Source organism: Brassica napus, unplaced genomic scaffold (assembly GCF_020379485.1).
Source record: "Brassica napus cultivar Da-Ae unplaced genomic scaffold, Da-Ae ScsIHWf_1060;HRSCAF=1499, whole genome shotgun sequence".
Classification (NCBI taxonomy): Eukaryota; Viridiplantae; Streptophyta; class Magnoliopsida; order Brassicales; family Brassicaceae; genus Brassica; species Brassica napus.
Window position 1 is genome coordinate 114,476 of NW_026014488.1, and position 19,992 is coordinate 134,467.

The window sequence follows — 19,992 nt, forward strand, 5'->3', positions numbered from 1 at the left end:
TTACCGATTAAAATAATAATAAAAGAAAAACGCACCAACAAACGGCTTTTTAAAAGTCATCATTAAACGAAAACCGAGCGATATCGGCTACCAAGCGACGAGACCGGGCTAAATGATAACCCCAGGAACACCAACACTTGGTGTGTATGCCAACGAATAAATGGCACACACATTAAGGTACTGACCCTCCTTACCTTTTTACAGTGTAGACATTTAGCTTCAAGTATTGGGACAAAGATTAATCAAAAACTTATTTTTCATTTTGCAGTGTAGTTATCGTAACTGTCAGGCGACATTTCACCCCACCTGTGCCAGAAGTGCTGCCTTTCATATGACTGGTGGTGGGAAACTTCCGCATAAGGCTTACTGCACAGCTTGGAACACAAGGCAAAGGTCTTATTGGTCATCTCATTTACTCATTTTCTTGATGGCCCACTTGCTTCACAAGGTTGCTTATATATGTGTCTGACTGTTAGCAGGCTAAATTTCATAAACATGGGGCAGATGACCTGAAAAGTCTCAAGCATTATAGGGTAGAAGTTCTTAGCTGAAAGAAAAAATGATTTTAAATTATTTTTAATTCTTAGAAATTTCGCTGTATCTCTTCCAGGTTGAACATGAGAGGTTATGCGTTCTATGTGAGCGGATAGTAAAAAGGGAGAAGTTAAGAGTTAGTTAGAATACCTAAACTCTAGATCTTCTTTTCACTGAAACAAAAAGCAAATGGGAGCTTGGCCTTTTACTGGTGTATATTTACAGCGAGAGCTGGCTGTTTCCTCACATGAGATATTTGCAGCCAGAACGGATCAGGCTGGACGCTCATTACCGGTCCGTAATCCATTTTCTCCTCCTGAAGTTTTCCGACTCAGCTACAACATCAATAATAGGTTATCCAGATAGTAATATATAATGGCTGTGAAGCAATACGGAGGTCAGATGATATCACCATTGACAGCACAACCTCTGTTAAGTAGCGAAGCAAGGGTCGGTTTACTCGTAAGCCAACAGAAAGCCAATTATTTTCCGGTAAAACCGTCCCACGCAAACATTGTATAGTCTCGCCAATTGTTTCAGAGGAAGGAGATGAAGAATCAAAGACTAAGAAGGTGAGAAGAATCGTTTTTTCTTTCTAAGTTGCATGCATTGTAAGTTCGTCACTTATACATGTTTTTGTCTTGATAACTGATAATAGGAGCATGTAGAAACATTTGCGAAGGAGCTTCTGGTGATGACATCGGATGAAGCTTTTTTCAAGATCCGGCGGCTTCCAAAGGGTTATTTTATGTTCCTATTGCTTAAATCATTAAGTATGTGTAGTGTTTTTAAAACTGGACAGACTCTTGGTTGTGCAAGGTTCGACCATGACCCGGTCACGTACCCAGTTTGATCTAATAATTTGTTCGATAATGAATGGTCAAGTAATCGAATTGGATCTCGGTGACAAAACACTATTAAAACTATAAAAATGATATAAACCAATCATATGATCAAAAAATAGTATTCATTTTAATTATATATCATATTTACTCTGTTTATTTTAAAATTTCTATATCTAAATTATTAATAACTATATTATTGAATAAGGTTTGATGATCCGGTCGAACCATATTAAACCGTAATCCAAATAAATTTAGTTCAGGTTTCGGTCCGGTTTTAAATCCCACACCCCAAATAACGATGCGTTCTCCCTAAACAACGTTATCTAAATTAAGAAAATAGCAAGACATCTGACAGTTAAGCAATTAGTTGGTTTGAAACTTTGAATATAAGACGCCTTCATGAGTACCCTAGACATCCTTGTGTTTGCCTTTTAATAGCCGTAAGGCACTTATTCGGTGAACTTAATCATTATGTTCTTTTAGTAAAAAAGTAATTAATAATTGAGAAAATTGCCGGAACAAAATTTAGGATGTTGTCCCTCAATTTTGTCAATTTTGTTTCTATTTTACCCTTTTTATTTCTTAAATTTAATGGAATAAATAGTTTTATGAATTAAAAATATTAAAAATATAAATAATTAATAAAACATCCATGTACATAAACACATATTTTTTGGTTGAAAAACTTGATAAATAAAAAATTTTAAATTATGTTCTACTAAAAGTAGAATTCATCTTTTACGAAAAATGGGTTAGTAGAAAACGAATTCAAGAATAAACAAGTCCACTTATTTTTTCTGAAACGAACAATCTACTTTTAATTAAAATAAATATGGAAAATGTGAATTCTATTAATTGTAAATATATCTACTTTTCTCTCGATTGCAGTTTCTAGTTTTACGAAGTATTCTAAAATCTACATGAGATAAAAATTGCATTTAAGATTTTTTTCATGGTTCTACTCATTGTAAAAGGTGTCTTCTATGGATAAGAAAACCTGTTTTTCGAAAATTAAGGAAGTTTCAGTTAATAAAATATTCTAACTCCTAAAACGTGTTTTGATCGATTTGCTTTGCTAAAATATAAAAAACGATTTTGCATTTTCTTCTTCATTAATCTCTGATTTTTCCTTGGTTTATCTTGTGATTTTCTCAAACTCTTGTTCTATGATGTATATCTATACAATATGTGGTGTTTGGAAATTTGGTGCAACCACGAAATAGGTTTTTTCGGCTGATGAAAAGGGGTATGCTACTGTTATTAGAATCAAGTTCTACCTTACAGGATTTTAAAAGAATGGTTGTGGAAGATTTGGATATGGAAGAAGATTAAGGTTACATGATATTTGGTTCAATGTCTTTTGTTTCTTTTTTTAATTGTTTTAACATTTCTTTTACCTTTTTAAAACATTTTATTTTTATCTTTTTTTTTATTATGCTTTAAAAAATAGTTTTAGTTTGTGTTTAATTTTATTAATGAAAGGTTAGTTTTAGGATTATGAAAAATATTATACCGTAGAAACAACTTAGTAATGACATTATATTAAGGGGACAACCATCCTAAATTTTTGTTCCGTTTTGGCAATTTTCCCGTAATAATTTCAGACAACGACAAAATTAAGACACAGAATAATAATTAAACTCAACCAAAAATTATCAATAGTTCAGTACATTGTTTTATACATGATTGCCTATTTTCATTGCTTAGCATTCATTAATGTTCAAGTAATAGTTAAGTTAGTTCTAGGAAGGACAACTAGTTCTTCAAATTTCAGACGTCATTTTTACAATATCTAGGTAAGTCAAGACATATAATTCAGAACTAATTACAACTTAGATTATATCAAGAATAAAGACAAGCTACAAGAGGGGTGTTTTATATTATGATATTATAGGAGAGATCGGAGTTGATACTTGACCGTTGTGAGTACGATCAGCCTCCGATTACAGATTACAGCCTCCATGATTTGTGTTTTCATTGGACATCTTTATGCAGAATCAGTATAATGCAGAATCAGTATCATGTTTAAGCTGTTTTAAAATACTTAATATATGATGCTTTGTTAGGAATCTCTGCCCAAAAACACCTACACTTGTTGTGTATGCCAACGAATAAATGGTACAAGCATTAAGGTACTGACCCTCCTTACCTTTTTACAGTGTAGACATTTAGCTTCAAGTATTGGGACAAAGATTGATCAAAAACTTATTTTTCATTTTGCAGTGTAGTTATGGTAACTGTCAGGCGACATTTCACCCAACCTGTGCCAGAAGTGTTGCCTTTCATATGACTGGTGGTGGGAAACTTCGGCATAAGGCTTACTGTACAGCTTGAAACAGAAGGCAAAAGTTTTATTGGTCATCTCATTTACTCATTTTCATGATGGCCCACTTGCTTCGCAAGGTTGCTTATATATGTGTCTGACTGTTAGCAGGCTAAATTTCATAAACATGGGGCAGATGACCTGAAAAGTCTCAAGCATTATAGGGTAGGAGTTCTTAGCTGAAAGAAAAAATGATTTTAAATTATTTTTAATTCTTAGAAATTTCGCTGTATCTCTTCCAGGTTGAACATGAGAGGTTACGCGTTCTGTGTGAACGGATAGTAAAGAGGGAGAAGTTAAGAGTTAGTTAGAGTACCTAAACCCTAGATCTTCTTTTCACTGTAACAAAAAAAACAAATGGGGGCTTGACCTTTTACTGGTGTATATTTACAACGAGAGCTGGTTGTTTCCTCACATGAGATATTTGCAGCCAGAACGGTTCAGGCTGCACGTTCATTACCTGTCCGTAATCCATTTTCTCCTCCTGAAGTTTTCCGACTCAGCTACAACATCAATAATAGGTTATCCAGATAGTAATATATAATGGCAGTGAAGCAATACGGAGGTCAGATGATATCACCATTGACAGCACAACCTCTGTTAAGCAGCGAGGCAAGGGTCGGTTTACTCGTAAGCCAGCAGAAAGCCAAGTATTTTCTAGTAAAACCGTCCCACGCAAACATTGTATAGTCTCGCCAATTGTTTCAGAGGAAGGAGATGAAGAATCAAAGACTAAGAAGGTGAGAATAATTTTTTTTTCCTAAGTTGCATGCATTGTAAGTTCGTCACTTATACATGTTTTTGTCTTGATAACTGATAATAGGAGCATGTAGAAACATTTGCGAAGGAGCTTCTGGTGATGACATCAGATGAAGCTTCTTTCAAGAACCGGCGGCTCCCAAAGGGTTATTTTATGTTCCTATTGCTTAAATCATTAAGTATGTGTAGTGTTTTTAAAACTGGACAGACACTTGGTTGGACAAGGTTCGACCATGACCCGGTCACGTAACCAGTTTGATCTAATAATTGGTTCGACAATGAACTGGTCAAGTAATCGGATTGGATCTCGGTGACAAAAAACACTTTTAAAACTATAAAAATGATATAAACCAATCATATGATCAAAAAATGGTATTCATTTTAATTATATATCATATTTACTCTGTTTATTTTAAAATTTCTATATCTAAATTATTAATAACTATATTATTGAATAAGGTTTGATCCGGTCGAACCATATTGAACCGTAACCCAAATAAATTTGGTTCAGGTTTCGGTCCGGTTTTAAATCCCACACCCAGACACCCCCCCCCCCCCCCCCCCGGCCCCCCCCCAAAAAAAAAAAAATTTCTTATCACTAGATCCCCCCAATCTTACAAATATCATCCCCAAACCACATATAATTTTCAACTTCTAATTTAATTCCAAAAAATCTACTAAATGGCGTTTAAATGACTAAGGCGTTTAGCAAATCACGTTTACATACCGGTACGTACTAAACCATGCTAAAAACCAAATAAAATATATTTTTACAAAAATTATATTTAAAAAAAATCAAAATCCTTTCTGCTGCGGTTTTAATGTTCACGATTCTAACTCTGAAACTAAATATATGATAAATTAAGCATAATACACGAATAGAATGTAAGAAAAAAACATAATGCAAACACACACACACTTTCATACTAATCAGAGTCATTACACTCCGTTAATACTAACAAGCACCACAAAGGAACAAACTGAAAAAAAAATTGAGCAAACCGACATCATAAAATTGTATTACATGCAATAAAAATCATTAATAAAAGTAAAAAAAACTTCAATCATTATGTTGTTTTCGTAGATTCCAAATCTATTTGTGGAATTCGATAACAGAATATGAATAAGCACGACATATAGCTTCACATCGACTAAAACCTGAACCAAATGCCAAATGCTCGAACTGTGAAAACGATTTCTCTTTACCGCCCCAGCATTGTGTTAGCATCAACATGTCTATAGCAAACATATAGTTAGAGGAAAAGTTACCCCTCTTTGGTTCTGTTGGTGTAATCAAATCTACAATGATCACTTTTCCATTTTTCTTTCCAACAATTTTTTAGAAGCTTTATACAAAGTTCGTCCGTCCAATCATGTAATATCCACTATCAACAAATTAACCACATTAATTTAGAGATATTAGACTAACGAAATTCAAAGATATCAAGTTTTATATTCATATATATTCTTACTTTCATAAATACTGCATTGTTGGGATCGTGAAATCCCATTTCCAAATCTTTATTCTTCGATTAGTACGATATTGTCCACTTTAGGCATAAGAGACCGGTAAAAATGTCTCCAGGGACATGCTCCACTCGTAGACTGTAGTGCCACTTACTCCTCCAACATCCACCAAAGTGTTAACATCTTTAAATCCTTACATAACTCAAAAATCTCGGACTTGATTCTTCATATTTTATTAGTTAATTGTGTTACATATAATAGAAATACTTACTTCAAACTAAAAATATATAAAAAAGCAAATTTAAAAATTAGTTATATATAATTTAATATACAAAAATTCACATACAAATAAAAATGATAAATGTAACAAATTTAAATATATTATATGCGCATAGCGCAGAGAAAGGATCTAGTAACTATTAAAATTGATAAAAATTTATAATTGTTCGAATCTAAAAATGATATGAAAATAAAATATTTTTTTCTAAATAATAAAAAATTATGATGACAACTAATTTGTTTAGATATATATTAAAAATAATATTATTATTTTTTGGACATCTTTTTGATTTTCTTTTTAACTTGAATTTGAAAAAATCGACTTTTAATATCGAACTGGGTCACTGGTATTAGCAAGTTAGATCAACTTTTGACCAGGTTTTCCTGTTTAATTCAATTCTGATTTTTAACACAATCTGGAAACAATTTGAAAAGCGAGTCACAGTTTGACCGGCCAATCCAGTCCGGTTTTCAAAATATTGATATGTATACATAGATCTAATCAGTTTTATAATTAGATAACTCATCCAACACACATATAGTAAATATATGCATAACATGAACCATTAATGTATTATATGGTCTCAATAATAAACTGAAATAGTACAGATGTAATTATTAAATTGTTGTGTTTAGAAACATTATCTTTATCTTAAAATAAACACTCGTACCCGAGTCAGAATCTAGTATATTTTAATACTATAGATATATAATACTTACTATGTTAACCATAACAGTTTTATTGTTTATACGTTGTAATTTTAAGTTTTTTCTATAATGTATTCTTCTAGTTGTTTATTTATAAGAACGTATTTGTGAATTGTAAAAAAATGGAACATAAATTAAAAAAATTTATAGGAACATATATATATATATTTATATGTTATAATGGTGAAGCTATTATTTTATTTTTGATATAATTTCACTATTGTAAATCCAGTTTGGCATATATATTTGTCTAATCCTCAAAGGCTCAATAAACATATTAATAGATCATATTAGTAAAATAATTTATTAGTAAAATAATTTATAATTTGTATTTTTTTAACTAAGCCCATTTGGAAATCTAACTAAATTTTTCCAGGACAATTCATCTTCCCCTCGACTTTGTATTTAGTTTGTTTTTTGTCGGGAAGGCAGATATATCTATTTCCTCCTCTCAAATCATGAACCTTAACCATATCTCGTAATCTCAATCGAAGACTAACCTCCAAAAACGAAAAAAGATTGTTAGATATATCTACATGAGTTCCATCTTCGTATCAAATTACGTGGCTATTTGTTTTTCATGTCACTATTAGGGTTGGGTAAAAAATCCGAATACGAAGAACCGAACCGATCCCGATCTGAAAAAGTAGTACCAAGCCCAAATTGAAATTGATTAAATATGAGAATTAATTAAAATCTTGTTATTTAGAGAATCAAAACCGAATCCGATCTGAACCAAAGTATTTTGGATACCCAAATGTATCTGAAATAGATTTATATACTTATATATATATTAATTATTTTTGATTTAATGTATATAAAAACATCCAGAATCTATGTGATATTCTTAAGTTGGTTTAAATACTTGAAAATATATACAAACAGTCAAAAATAAATATCTAAAATAGTTAAATCATACTCAAAACACCAAAAATACTTAAAATAATAATTGATTTTCTATCCAGATATTTAAACCAAACTAATCTATATGTTAAGTTTAGGTATTCTGACATATATTATTCAAATTTATATGTAATATATTATTCTGTTTATAGATTTTACAAAATTTAAAGTACATAATGATTTTTAAAGTTTTAAAATAATTTAAATGGGTTATCCAAATCTGAACCGAACCTGCAAAGATCCGAACCGAACCCGGAAAGATTCAAACCGAAATCCGAACCAAAATTTAGAAATATTCGAATGGGACTGAAATCTTTGACCCCGAAATCCGAAACTCAAACAGACTCGAACCGAACCTGAATGGGTACCCGAATGCCTACCCTTAGTCATTATTATATATCAGATATGTGTCATCATATAATTAATCATATTTTATATGTACCATCGTATAAGTTATCAAATAATTAATAGTATTTTATATGTATCATCATATAAATAACCACATATATTATATTTTAAAACCTAATGCAAAATATAAAAACCATAATTTAAGTTGGTGTTTGAAATTGAACTTTGTATTGAAAACATTTTGTTATAATGGTTATTGAAAAATATTTTAGTAAAAATCAATTTTTGAATACATGTACATTTTTGAATCAATTTTTGATGTTAAATTATTATTTTGATTTGAAATGTGTATATAAAGTTAAATTTTTTTTTATGATTATTTAGACAAAATATGTTTTTAGGTAATTAGATTGGCATTTTTTCGTATATATATTAAAGATGACCGAGATAGATTGTTTTTCATAGTATAATAGACTTCCAATTTTTTTTAATAACATAAACCTATTATATATATTTTTAAATATACTGCTATCTATGTTTCCAAACAACATTATTCCTTTTTATACTCATATCCATGTTTCCAAACAATTCTCAAATGTACTTTAGTTTTAATAATATAGATTTTTAGAAATACCACAAGCTAAGTACCACTTGTCCAAAATACCACCAATCAAAAAATATACTAACATTTAGGTTTAGGTTTTAGTGATTATTGTTTAAGGTTTAGTATTAAGGGATTAGAGTTGAGTTTATAAACTCTCTATAAATATTTTAAAAAATAGCATTTTTATATGAATTAAGGGGTTAACATATCTATTAATTATGTCCAAAATAAAATTGGTGTAAATGGGTTGGGAATTTAATCGGGGAGATCATAAAAGATACGGATTTAAATGAGACGAGTTTATAAGCATTTTTATATCTCTACCAAAATATTTGATGTATTGGTTACTAACTTTACGATATAAAATATTTGGTGGTTTCAGAGGGCGGATCACAATATAGCAATAAATTAATATCTGAAATTTTTGAATTTCTGTGATTGAAAAGAAAAGAAAGAAAAATGTGGGTGTCAAAAAGTTTTCTACTGTAAAACTGATCATAAGTGAAGGGCCGAACCTGTCAATTCAAAACTTACAGGGCTAAATTGTAATTCAAAAAGAGTTAACGCTTTGAAATGCGAAGTTAAGTTAGGACAGAGCACCGTTAAGCAACCGCACTACTGATCAGCTCGCCGCCGCAATGATCTAAAACCGTCCATTCGAGGGCAAAAGCCGCGAATCCATGGACTCATCATCTCGTCTCCGACATTCTCCGCTCTATCCCCAGATTCTTCTTCATCTCCCCACCTTCCATCGGTCGTCAAAACGGTTTCCGTCACCGATCACCGTTAAAACAGAGAAACCTCCGTGAAGAATCAGTACGACGCCGTTTAATCTGATGCTTGCTTCAGGATCAAGATGTAGAAGAAGTGAAAAAAAAAAAAACAGAAAAGCTATTTTGTACAGCTTTCAGCTTTCTTTCCAGACGCCTCTAAGGCGGAAGATTTCTTTCACAAATTCGACCAAATGGACGACACCTCAATTTTTGATGCTTTAACTCTACTGCTGGATGAATTGACATTCACAAAAGCTCAGACTATTAGAGTAAGTCCAAACTTTTATTATGATTGGCTTATGCGTAATTTATGTTAAATTCACTTCACAGTTCGTAAGGTTTTCTCTGAAACATCTACAGTATCGTGAATCTTTCTTGATTAATTCTGTGCTGCGTTATTTTAGTATTATCGGCTAGAGTATATTTTTCAGGAAAGGCATTGGTGTTCAGAAAGAAGCAAAATATATAAACACTTTGAATGTGCATAGTAGATATATTCAACTTCAGTACATATTTGCTCTTTACATTTTACTTTTTTTTTTTTTTTCCAGAAGTTTCTCGAGAGAATTGGTGCAAATCATCAACTTTTCGACTTCCTGCGCATACTTTCTACAAAATGTGCCCCTACAAACTGTTCGGTATCTTCTGGAACAGCTTTTTAGCAGCACCTCTGCTGACACGCAGTTGAAGGCTTCTTTCATCAAACTTCTTCTGGTAAGAACAAATGCAGAGAAACATGCAGGCATCCTCTAATTATTATCCTTGCGTATAATTTTTTGTTGTTCCGTTTGATATCCGTCCTTTGTTCATTTAAGGTGTTCTGTTGTGCACTAATGTTCCATAATCCATAAAACATTTAAATTACACAAGCTGTTGATGGAAAATATGATACCCAGCCAGAAGATACGCATGTGGTTTTTCGTTTTCCATCCATCTGTGATCCATGCAGAGATCAGCAAAATGATGTAAGTTGCTAATACTTCTCACTGTAAGATGGGAATGTTTCAGTTGTTCAGTCACTTAGATATATCAATGGATTCATCAGAAATGCTACAAGAGAAGCTGGGGGTGTAGATCAACGGGAAGTAGATCACTCACTGATTGTCCAGATTAACATGATAGTGTTCCTGATCCATGTTCTTGCACATGACCCGGATTTCCCTTCAGAAGACTGCATGGATGAGCATGTATATGCTCGGTTTTGTGGGTAATAGCTAAGTTCCGTTTATTGTTGCTAATTAGTTTCTGTTGAATTTTTGATTATTACATCTTCCCTTTGCAGCCCTATGTTGTCGGTGTTACTTAGTAACAAGGAAACCGTCCTTATCTTGTTTTCTATCTTACGGGCAATTAAAAGAGCTGAAGATGCTTGTAAAACTCCGTTAAGTTTGACGTGGTAGCACTGAATAAACGTATGCTTCTTTACCATGCGTAAGCTAATATGATAATGGTTTGTACTGAAGAGGCTGCATAGGTTATCTTAAGTGACTGGAGAGAGTTTATTCGAATGATAGTGAACGTTAGATTATTGTGTAATCCAAAAGTTTCACTTGCCTAATTTGCAGGTGAAATCCGGCCTGGTGGATTGAGGGGAAACCACAGAGACACCATACATATAATGAGACGTTCGTCAATGTGAGGAGCCAGCCAGCCAGCCAAGACAATGGGAGAACGGAGTTCCCAATGAGTTGATTGTGGGGACGAGGAAGAGATCTTCTGTTCAGAGTGGAGGTGGAAGCTTTTAGTAGTGAGAAGATATTCCTACCAAGTCTGTATTTGGGAGTCGGATGGTGAAAAGCTGGGGATATCACTTGTGTCATGTTCAGTATCCATATGATAGAAGAAAGAGATATCAAGATGTGAAATATTGTAGGTTTTTTTTTTTGTTTTTCTTTTGGGTGTGTGTTTGTGGTTGATGCATTGACATGAGATTATCAGGTTGTACCATGTTTTGTTCTGCTCTCATTATTTCAAAAGCAGAACATGTGCGCAACCTTGTTCATAAACTGTTGCAAATGTTATTGTGATGCTCCGTTTTTTGCACGAGAAACCAGTGAAGTGAATGAGCACACAATCATAAGTAGTAATATTTTTGAGATAGCAGAGACAAAAGTAGTAAATATTTGAAGACAAAACAGAGATACCAGAGACAAAACGTTGCTTGCCAATCAAAAACAAGTTTTGGACATATTTTTAGTAAATAGACGAGACTTGCATTTCTCTAATACCACCTAGAAATGCGCCAAGTCAGGGTGAGGATTTCTCCTGTTTCAACATCGTTTTGTGCTAGTGACTTGTCCCCCTTCAATACCCCTTCTTTGCCACGTAACTTCAGATCCTTTGCTGGCATTTGAATCTCATTGGCTATTTTCTCCTTCAAACTCGACACCTTTTCCGATAACGACCCCACTGCTATTTTAATGACTTTCCTTCCATACACTGTTGGAACCCACACCTTGATCGTCGAGGAATCCTTGAAAAAAAAATACACATACATATATATCAAGTTTAACACACAAAGACTAGTCCAGTTCCAGCCCAAGGAAGAAAAATATTTACCTCTATAACACTAGATGACTCGTCAACCTTTCGTCTCTTTGGCTCTGATGAAGAGGTCTGTTCATAAAGACAATCACACGGACGTACTAGATGGAGATGGATGTTCCCCATCATCTGAAAAAAGTATCCATCCTCCAACTGAGCAAAGCAGTCAACAGCCTCCACAAAACCATACAAATCATCATCAAAAGTCATTGACCCTTCTTCCTTTTGCTCCTCCCATTGAACACAATGGAAGTATCTCTCAATAACTGTCTCTGTATCAGCATCATCTGAACCCTCTAATATGTTGGAATATGCATGAACAGCTACCTCATAAAAATGGAACAATTCATCACTTGGTTCCATAAACTTTAAAACTGTTCTTGCATCCAATTTCTTCTTCAATTCCCGACAAATGCGCACCCCATACCGTGCCACAAACACAGCTGTCAGCTTAATGATAGCTATATCATGGGGTGAGGAAAATCGATAATAGTTAGAAGGAAACGAGAAGGGAGTTCTTAGAGTTGGAGGCTGATCAAGACCACCACCAGTATCAATCTGCGTTAGCCGGTTCATCATCACTGAACGGCATTCAGGTGCAGCCACGATAGCAGAGTAGCCATTAACATCCATCCATGCAAAATGATCAACACCACTCAAAAAAGCCGACAATTCCATCACAGCCACTCCCTTTTTAAGCTTATTCAACTGAAGACAGTAGAAGAAAAACTCAAGAGCCATGGCCAAATGATCACCGCCCTTTGTGAAAGGCTTCAATACACTGGAATACACGTCAATAAACGCGAAAAAGAGCGCTCTCCTGCTATGAGTTAGCTTCAGAAACTCAAACTCAGTAGGCGCTATCTTCATCAAAGCCTCCATAAAAGACATCCCATACCTTGTTACAAACAGCGCTGTGAGCTTGATAACACCAAGCTCATCGGGTCCAATCGATTGAGGAAATGTGTATTCAAGGTGGCTACACATGGACCTTGAGCATTGAGGGTAGTCACTGAGCTTACGTCCCAGGGGAAGCAGAACAAGTATACCAGGATGCGGCGTTTGTAGTGGTGACTGCAGGTTCTTTATCATAACTGAAAGGCGTTGAGGTGGTGACATGATACCAGAATACTGCGGCTCATGCATGTGAGCAAGATAGTCCACACCTGCCACAAAGGCATGCAAATCAATGATAGCCCTAGTCTTCACTCCCTCCCCCAGCTTCGGCTTCTCAAGTCGAAGAAGACGGGAAGAAAAAACAGCAAGAACGACCACCGAACAGAAACCAGGGTCGTTGGCCCTTTTGGAAGGCATTAGTATTTTTGAATAGGCATAAACAAGCACATTGAAAACATGGGACCTGATTTCAGCTGGCTCCATTGACGGAAACTGAGGCCTTTGATCCCAACGGAAAAACAGAAAGTCAAAGTGAGGGTTGGAAACCTCTCTCATCATCAGCGCCCGAAGAAAACATTGACCGTACCGAGACACAAAGAATGCAGTAAGCTTAATGATAACTAGCTCTTCTAGTGAAATCCTTTCGGGAAACATATATGGGGGAATGGGATCAGGTTCACACTGGGGTTGGATGTCATCCTCATCTTGATTAGGATGATGAGGCATAGTCATAAGTGAAAAGGAGGGTGGCATGGCAAGAGGAGAAGCATCTCGGTCGTCCATGCAGTCAAGACCATACGCCAAAGCATGCAAATCAGTGACTTTCTGATGCAGCTTCTCCAACTGAACATAGCGGAAAAACTCCCCAAGAGGAGCTTCATCAGCATCAGGAGGAAAAGGCCTTAGGACTCTATGATACAGACCAACAAGTCCGTTGTAGTAACTGAATGTCTTGTCAGAAGACTTCAAAAAGCTGAAATGGGGGCACATGGGCATGTCGATCAAAGCGTGCCAAAACTGTTGGCCGTAGCGCGCCACAAACAGAGCAGTGACCTTAACCAAACCGAGGTCGATGGGTGTGATGTCATCTGGAGGAGGGTGAGGAGGAGGAGGAGGGTCGTCCCTATTGGGAGGAGGCTTGAGATCATCATCATCATCGAATTTAGGTCGTAGGAAATGAATCACCCCATCTTGGCACTGAGCAAAGTATGCATCGCGCTTTTTCCTGTAGACTTGGTGATAGGGATGATCACAACTCTTCAAAAAGCCGGACCTTTCAACCTCCAATACAGTCTTGCTACCAGGCGGCTTGTAAGGTGCATTCTCAATACAACGATTGGCTTCCAAGATTAACTTCTCATGCTCTAAGCCCAACTGGGCTACCACACGTGCTGTTCTCTCAATCACTACTAAGATTTCTGGAGGAGGTTGTGGTGGCGACGTCATTCTTCTTCTTCTTCTTCTTCTTCTTCTTCTCTACAACATCAACAAGGAAACATCAGAAATAGAAGAAGAATAGGAATCGAATTGACAACCAACCACCGTGAATTAAGCTAAGTTCGTAAAGAAAAGAAACTACAATTACTATTGAATGAATACATACAAACCAAAGACTAAACGTGAATCCCCTAGCCTTTCTATTACGGGAATAATAAGATTGATTTATTCACTTGAACTATATATATATATATATATATGAACACACACACACACACACACACACAAAAAAAAAGGAAAAAAAAGAACCTTAATCGGGTCGGGAGAGAAGGTGAGACTCCCGGAGATAACAAAGACCCAAGCTTGATGAGAAATCAATGCTAGTCCGAGGAATAGGATTTAATTCCTCGCGAATCCAATCCGATGTTAGATCGCCGGAACCCTAGTGTCTTTCTTCTTCTATTGGGGGTGGGGGTCAACGAGAAAGGTAATTTATGTTTTTTAAAGCAGGATCCTATTTTATAAATCCAGGATTCTACCCTTGGATTTTATCATATTTACAAAACAATGAAAATATCCCTATATTTATGGTAACAAATAAATTTTCTTTACAAACCAAAATAAAACCATAAATACTAATTAATTATTATCATTTACTTTAGCTAAAACGTTAGCAGATCCATACCAACTTCTTTTTATATAGTTGGAATATGCATCTAAGTAATTGAATAAAAATATTATCATTAAAAAATAAAATATGCATAAAAATAATATTAAAATATGCAATTAGGAAATATCTTTAGTATATAAATATAATACTTTAGAATAAATTAAATTAATACAATACTTTTCTAAAAAACTAACTTTTTTAAAATTAATTTCATAAATACAAATAAATTTTTTGTATAGCATATCTATCATCAATACTATTAAAACTGAAGGGTCCTTTTTGAGGTCACCTTGAAGTTTTGAATTATTTACAATGTGTTGTATTACATTTTTAATAAACATTACATTTTTATTTTTATTATTAATTATTAATACTATTTATTTGAATTGAGCAAGAGAATATTCTCTATCAATACTAATTACTAAACAAATTATTATGCTTTGCATTTCCCTTAATAAAACAACAATTTATAATTCCTGACTAACAAAAAAAAAAAAAAAAAAATTCCTGACTAATGATGAATACTTATCACGACACAAAAGAAAAAAACTAACTCATCTATGAAGGAGATTTTCATAAAAGAGTCAAGAAATTCTCATAAACAAGTCAAGATCTATGAAGGGTGATTTTCATAAATGAGTCAAGAAATTCTCTATCATATCACTGAGGTTAGTGTACAACTGCTTTGGAGTTTATTGGTGGTTCTCTTAGGAATAAATAAGGAGATGGATTGCTTATAAAATTAAGGACTATCTTTTCAAGAAAAGGGGGGAACTTGGTTTCTAATTAGCATTTATTTGCAAGGTCTTGGAATAATGGAATTGGTTTGGGGTTTTATTTCAAGATTTACGGTTTGGAATAATGGAATTGGTTTGGGGTTTTATTTCAAGATTTACGGTTGTCTTCCATGTCTGTGTATCTGTGTGTTTATGATTTATTACAGAAACTCTTATCAACTCTCCACATTGTCATCAGTGCATATTGCATATCCAGTAGACAAGGCTCAGGACATGGTACATATGGATTTTAAAAGGTTAAACGTTTCTTTTCCAAGTCAGATGGTCTAAAGTAAGTGCAAGATTTTATTTTTATCCGGACTAGAGTCGTTGTCCGCGCTACGCGCAGAAAATGGGCTATTTAAATTTTGTGTTTGATTTGGAATATTTTATTACTATTAGTAATTTTTATATTAAGGAAAATTGGATATTGCAATTTTGTGTTTGATTTGAAATGTTTATTACTATTAATAATTTTTTTTATGAAATATTTGTAAAAGCAGAGCAATTTCTTCTGAAGATTATAGTGTCATGTTTGGAATATCATTAATTTATGTTTTGTTTAAATTATACTAATGATTTTGTTTAAATTATACTAATGAATTTGTTGTGTTAACATCAACTATAACATCAAAATCATTACTATCATCTTATTTTTTTATAAAATATTTGTAAAATCAGAGCAAGTTCTTCGGAAGATTATAATGTTCTGTTTGGAATACCATAAATTCATATTTTGTTTCATATTTTATATGTAAACATAGTTAAAGTTTATATTAGTCAAATGGTATCAGTTGAAGAGGTTGAAAAAATGTTTATATTAGTCTTTTAATAATCATACTTAATATTTATTAGTAATTAAAATACTCTGTTTTTTTGCTAAAGTTTATTTTTTTTGTGCTCATATGTATATCATTTTTTAAATACATAGTCTGGGTATTATGAAACACGGTATTATAATGTTTTATATTGCTATATTAAATCACAAAGATTATATCATCTACCATGTGTCATTGAATACTATAATGTAGTTTTTTTTTTCTTGTGATAGGTTATCAAGTTTCATATATACATTTTTTTATATGTAGCATATTGGATAATGAAACATTTGCTGGTTGAATTGCTGCAAAATTGTTTGATTTGGAATGTTTAATTGCATAATTTGTAGATTTTTTGGAAATATACAATTAGAATTATAATTTGTATTAGAGACACACACAAATCTCATACATAGGAGAAAGAAAATATCGTGCTGAAGCAAATAAAACATAGAGAATCAAAATAAAACATACCAAGCAAATATAGCATACTGAAGCAAATAAAACATAAGTGAAGCAATGGTGATACAAATATCACAGCAGTAGGAATATTAGGTAGATGTTTTAGCGAGGACCATTACGATCACGACACTTTCCTCGTGCTGACTGTGGTTGAACTGAGTCATATGCACCTATTGCCCTCAGATAATGCATGTAATCTGGGTCGATGTCTTCTTCCCGATCCTCAATGCGTATCAATTGGTTTGCGCTCGGCTCTGGTTAGCTTGTATACATTAGTTACTCCTGAGGTTGAGCTTTCTTGAGTGCTTAATTATTGATGTGGCTGGTTGAGCTGTGTTGACCGCTAATTGTTGTGGCGGTTATTGTGTCTGGTTGAGCTGTGTTGACTGCTTCTCTGCTTCCATTAGAGTTGCTAGCTGGAAAGTTAACCAAATTTAGATCTTTAAAATAAGTAAATAACGAAAATAAGAACATGCAATCTAAGTTAATGAACAAAACTATGTGAAGAAGGAATTACTAAAGACAAAACTGATAAATTTACAAAAGTTAGATCCTTGACTATCCCTATAAATCGAGACTATTGGTTATCTCTGAGGTACGTAAGGCTTCAAATCTTTGTGGATCTATGAGGCTTGTGGTGTATTCAAAAGATTTATAAGATGGATGAATAAGATCGAGGGACTAGATGTCGATAACATGTGTAAGATAACACTGTTATCTAAATCGTGGTGGTTGAAGACGGATTTGATATAGGATTGTGGAGGCTCTGAGAGTTTGTGGTGGCTTGAGATGGATTACGGCATATGAGAGAGTTGTGGTGGTTTGAGGGAAGAGAGAAATCGATAAGGGTAGTAGCATATCTAGGTTACTTCCAAAAAGTTCGACCAATGGTGAGGATAACTTCAACTACTAATCTCCACCGTTAAATCATGTCAATCCAATGGTATAAGTTGTTGTTTTTTTTTTGTTTCTCTTCAATTAAATACGGAAATATGGTTATAAATATTGGGACCGTTCATGAAAGGATCCAAATTATTATTTATAGAATCACATATCTAATTAAATTGATACCATAGAAATACTAAATATTTTTTTCATGATATAAATAAAAATAATTTAGAAGCATAGTTTTAAATAAAGGGAAAACAAAGTCTTCACAGCATTATAAAAAAATGCGAGACTTGATGTAGTTTTAAGTATCCAATAAATAAAAAGTTCACACAAATAAGAATGTCTGAAATATAAATATTACAAATATTTTTAGTAGTATTTTAATAGAAAGATATTGTATAAAATTGAGAAAAAGATATTTTAATAATATTTTTTTTTGTCCAAATATATGTTATCGTATTTTTAAACAACTTTTAATTAAAGTTAGTAATAATACTTTTTAGAGGTTAATTTTTTTTAGTAACTATATTTTTATCAAAAACTTATGTTTTGGAGCATGTTATGCAAGACTCAAGCCGTAGCCACAGAGTAATATTTTTTTTGCTTTTTGCATTGTAGAATAGGGTTTTGAAATATTTCATATACTATGATTACTCCTGAAAGTTAGAGCTTTATAGCCAATTCGTTGACCCTTTTGGCCTGTTATCTAGAAAGCTTTTGTTATAACTTTACTTCTTTTACTCATGTGTGCAATGATGGAGCAGATGTGTGGGTCATTGAAGACTTTCTTACCAAACGTTTTGAGTTAAGGTTCGGGTTAAACTGACCAATCTTAGGAAGAGAGGATACGTTGAGGAAGCTTGAAACTTCGGGTATGGAGGAAGAGAGAAACAGGAGACTGATGTGTGAAGCAGGTCGTCCTGCCTGAACCACTCTCGATTCACCATCCTCCAATCTCCGCCGTTGAGCCAAGCAAGAATAGCAGATACCGTGAGATGCTCGGAAGATCTGTCAGACAAAGTAAGATCTGAAGGAGTCTTTGGTTATGGTTCTGGCCTTGTATCCTGTGAATCACCATCATTGAAACGATTCAACCAGTAAAAATAGAGAGAGAGATATTTAGCTTTATGCTAGATGCAGACAGAGTTTCGGAACATTATATCATTTCGAAACAACATTTTAACTTAGACAATAACATTATACCAAAAAACTAACTGTCATTGAGATTACAACCGATTAGAAGAGGATTCAGACACAAGCTACTTGACAAAAAGATCATATATTAGTCACATTCTTCAAAGAGTTATTGACTTTACAAAAAATCACTTGGCTGCTATTCTAATTCAGCCTTCTACGTCCCCTTGGTCCACTTGTGTCACTGATACTCCACTGATGGGAAGACCTCTTCCAATAGGTTCTTCATCTCCTGGTAGCAGAGGAACTTCCTTCTGAAGCATCAAGAGTTGGTAGATGAGGTTTGGGAAAATCAGGTTTTTGTCCCAATCTGTCTTGCGGGTCATGTCCATCACTTGGTCATACACAAGATGAACAAAGCTTATCTTCTCGCGTTTGGCGACAGCATATAGAAGGTGGAGTCGGTTCTTCATCATTGAATCAGAGTCAGGACCTGGAAGCCAATTCCGCTCACACACACGGTAGAGTGTATGGAAAGGATTGAGCAAAGCATTGAGGTTGAATCCTGTCCATCCGGAGCATTGGCCTCCAGTGAGATGGGAGATGGCTTGCTTCAGAACAACCTTTTTCCACTCAAAAGAGTGCTCAACAGATGGTGTCATCATCAGTTGGTTGATCACCGATGGTGTAAATTGGAGAATATAACCCCGAATAAGAGCACCCTCATCGTTGTAGGGTTTGTTCGAGATGAACTCCCTCACAACTCTAGGACAGAACGAATGCACATGCATCACAGTATAGGACCATCCTATGCTATCGA

General features: G+C 34.0%; 1 protein-coding gene and 1 long non-coding RNA gene across 3 annotated transcripts; one reads left to right on the forward strand and one right to left on the reverse strand.

The window, feature by feature from the left end:
* Nucleotides 1–9,290: 9,290 nt before the first annotated feature.
* Nucleotides 9,291–11,570, forward strand: LOC106389597. 2 transcript variants are annotated; one of them, XR_007330245.1, is made up of 6 exons: nt 9,291–9,812; nt 10,095–10,257; nt 10,359–10,508; nt 10,589–10,750; nt 10,826–10,955; nt 11,109–11,570. It is a non-coding gene; the product is annotated as an uncharacterized LOC106389597 (long non-coding RNA). The 2 variants fall into 2 exon arrangements; XR_007330244.1 differs by having other exon boundaries at nt 10,095–10,508.
* Nucleotides 11,571–11,622: 52 nt separating this feature from the next.
* On the reverse strand, nt 11,623–15,080 carry LOC125595418. Its single transcript, XM_048771200.1, has 3 exons — nt 14,731–15,080; nt 12,103–14,460; nt 11,623–12,016 (listed from the first exon to the last, which is right to left on the reverse strand). Exons 2-3 carry the CDS (start codon nt 14,428–14,430, stop codon nt 11,765–11,767), a joined length of 2,580 nt encoding a protein of 859 aa, XP_048627157.1. The 5' UTR covers nt 14,431–14,460; nt 14,731–15,080; the 3' UTR covers nt 11,623–11,764.
* Between the last annotated feature and the right edge of the window lie 4,912 nt (nt 15,081–19,992).

Bases quoted from the DNA above. Each gene is read 5' to 3' on its own strand.
- LOC125595418 (XM_048771200.1), bottom strand. From the start codon at position 14,430: ATGACGTCGCCACCACAACCTCCTCCAGAAATCTTAGTAGTGATTGAG. The intron at 12,017-12,102 runs GTAAATATTTTT...TTTTTTTTCAAG, and splicing joins AGTCATCTAGTGTTATAGAG to GATTCCTCGACGATCAAGGT.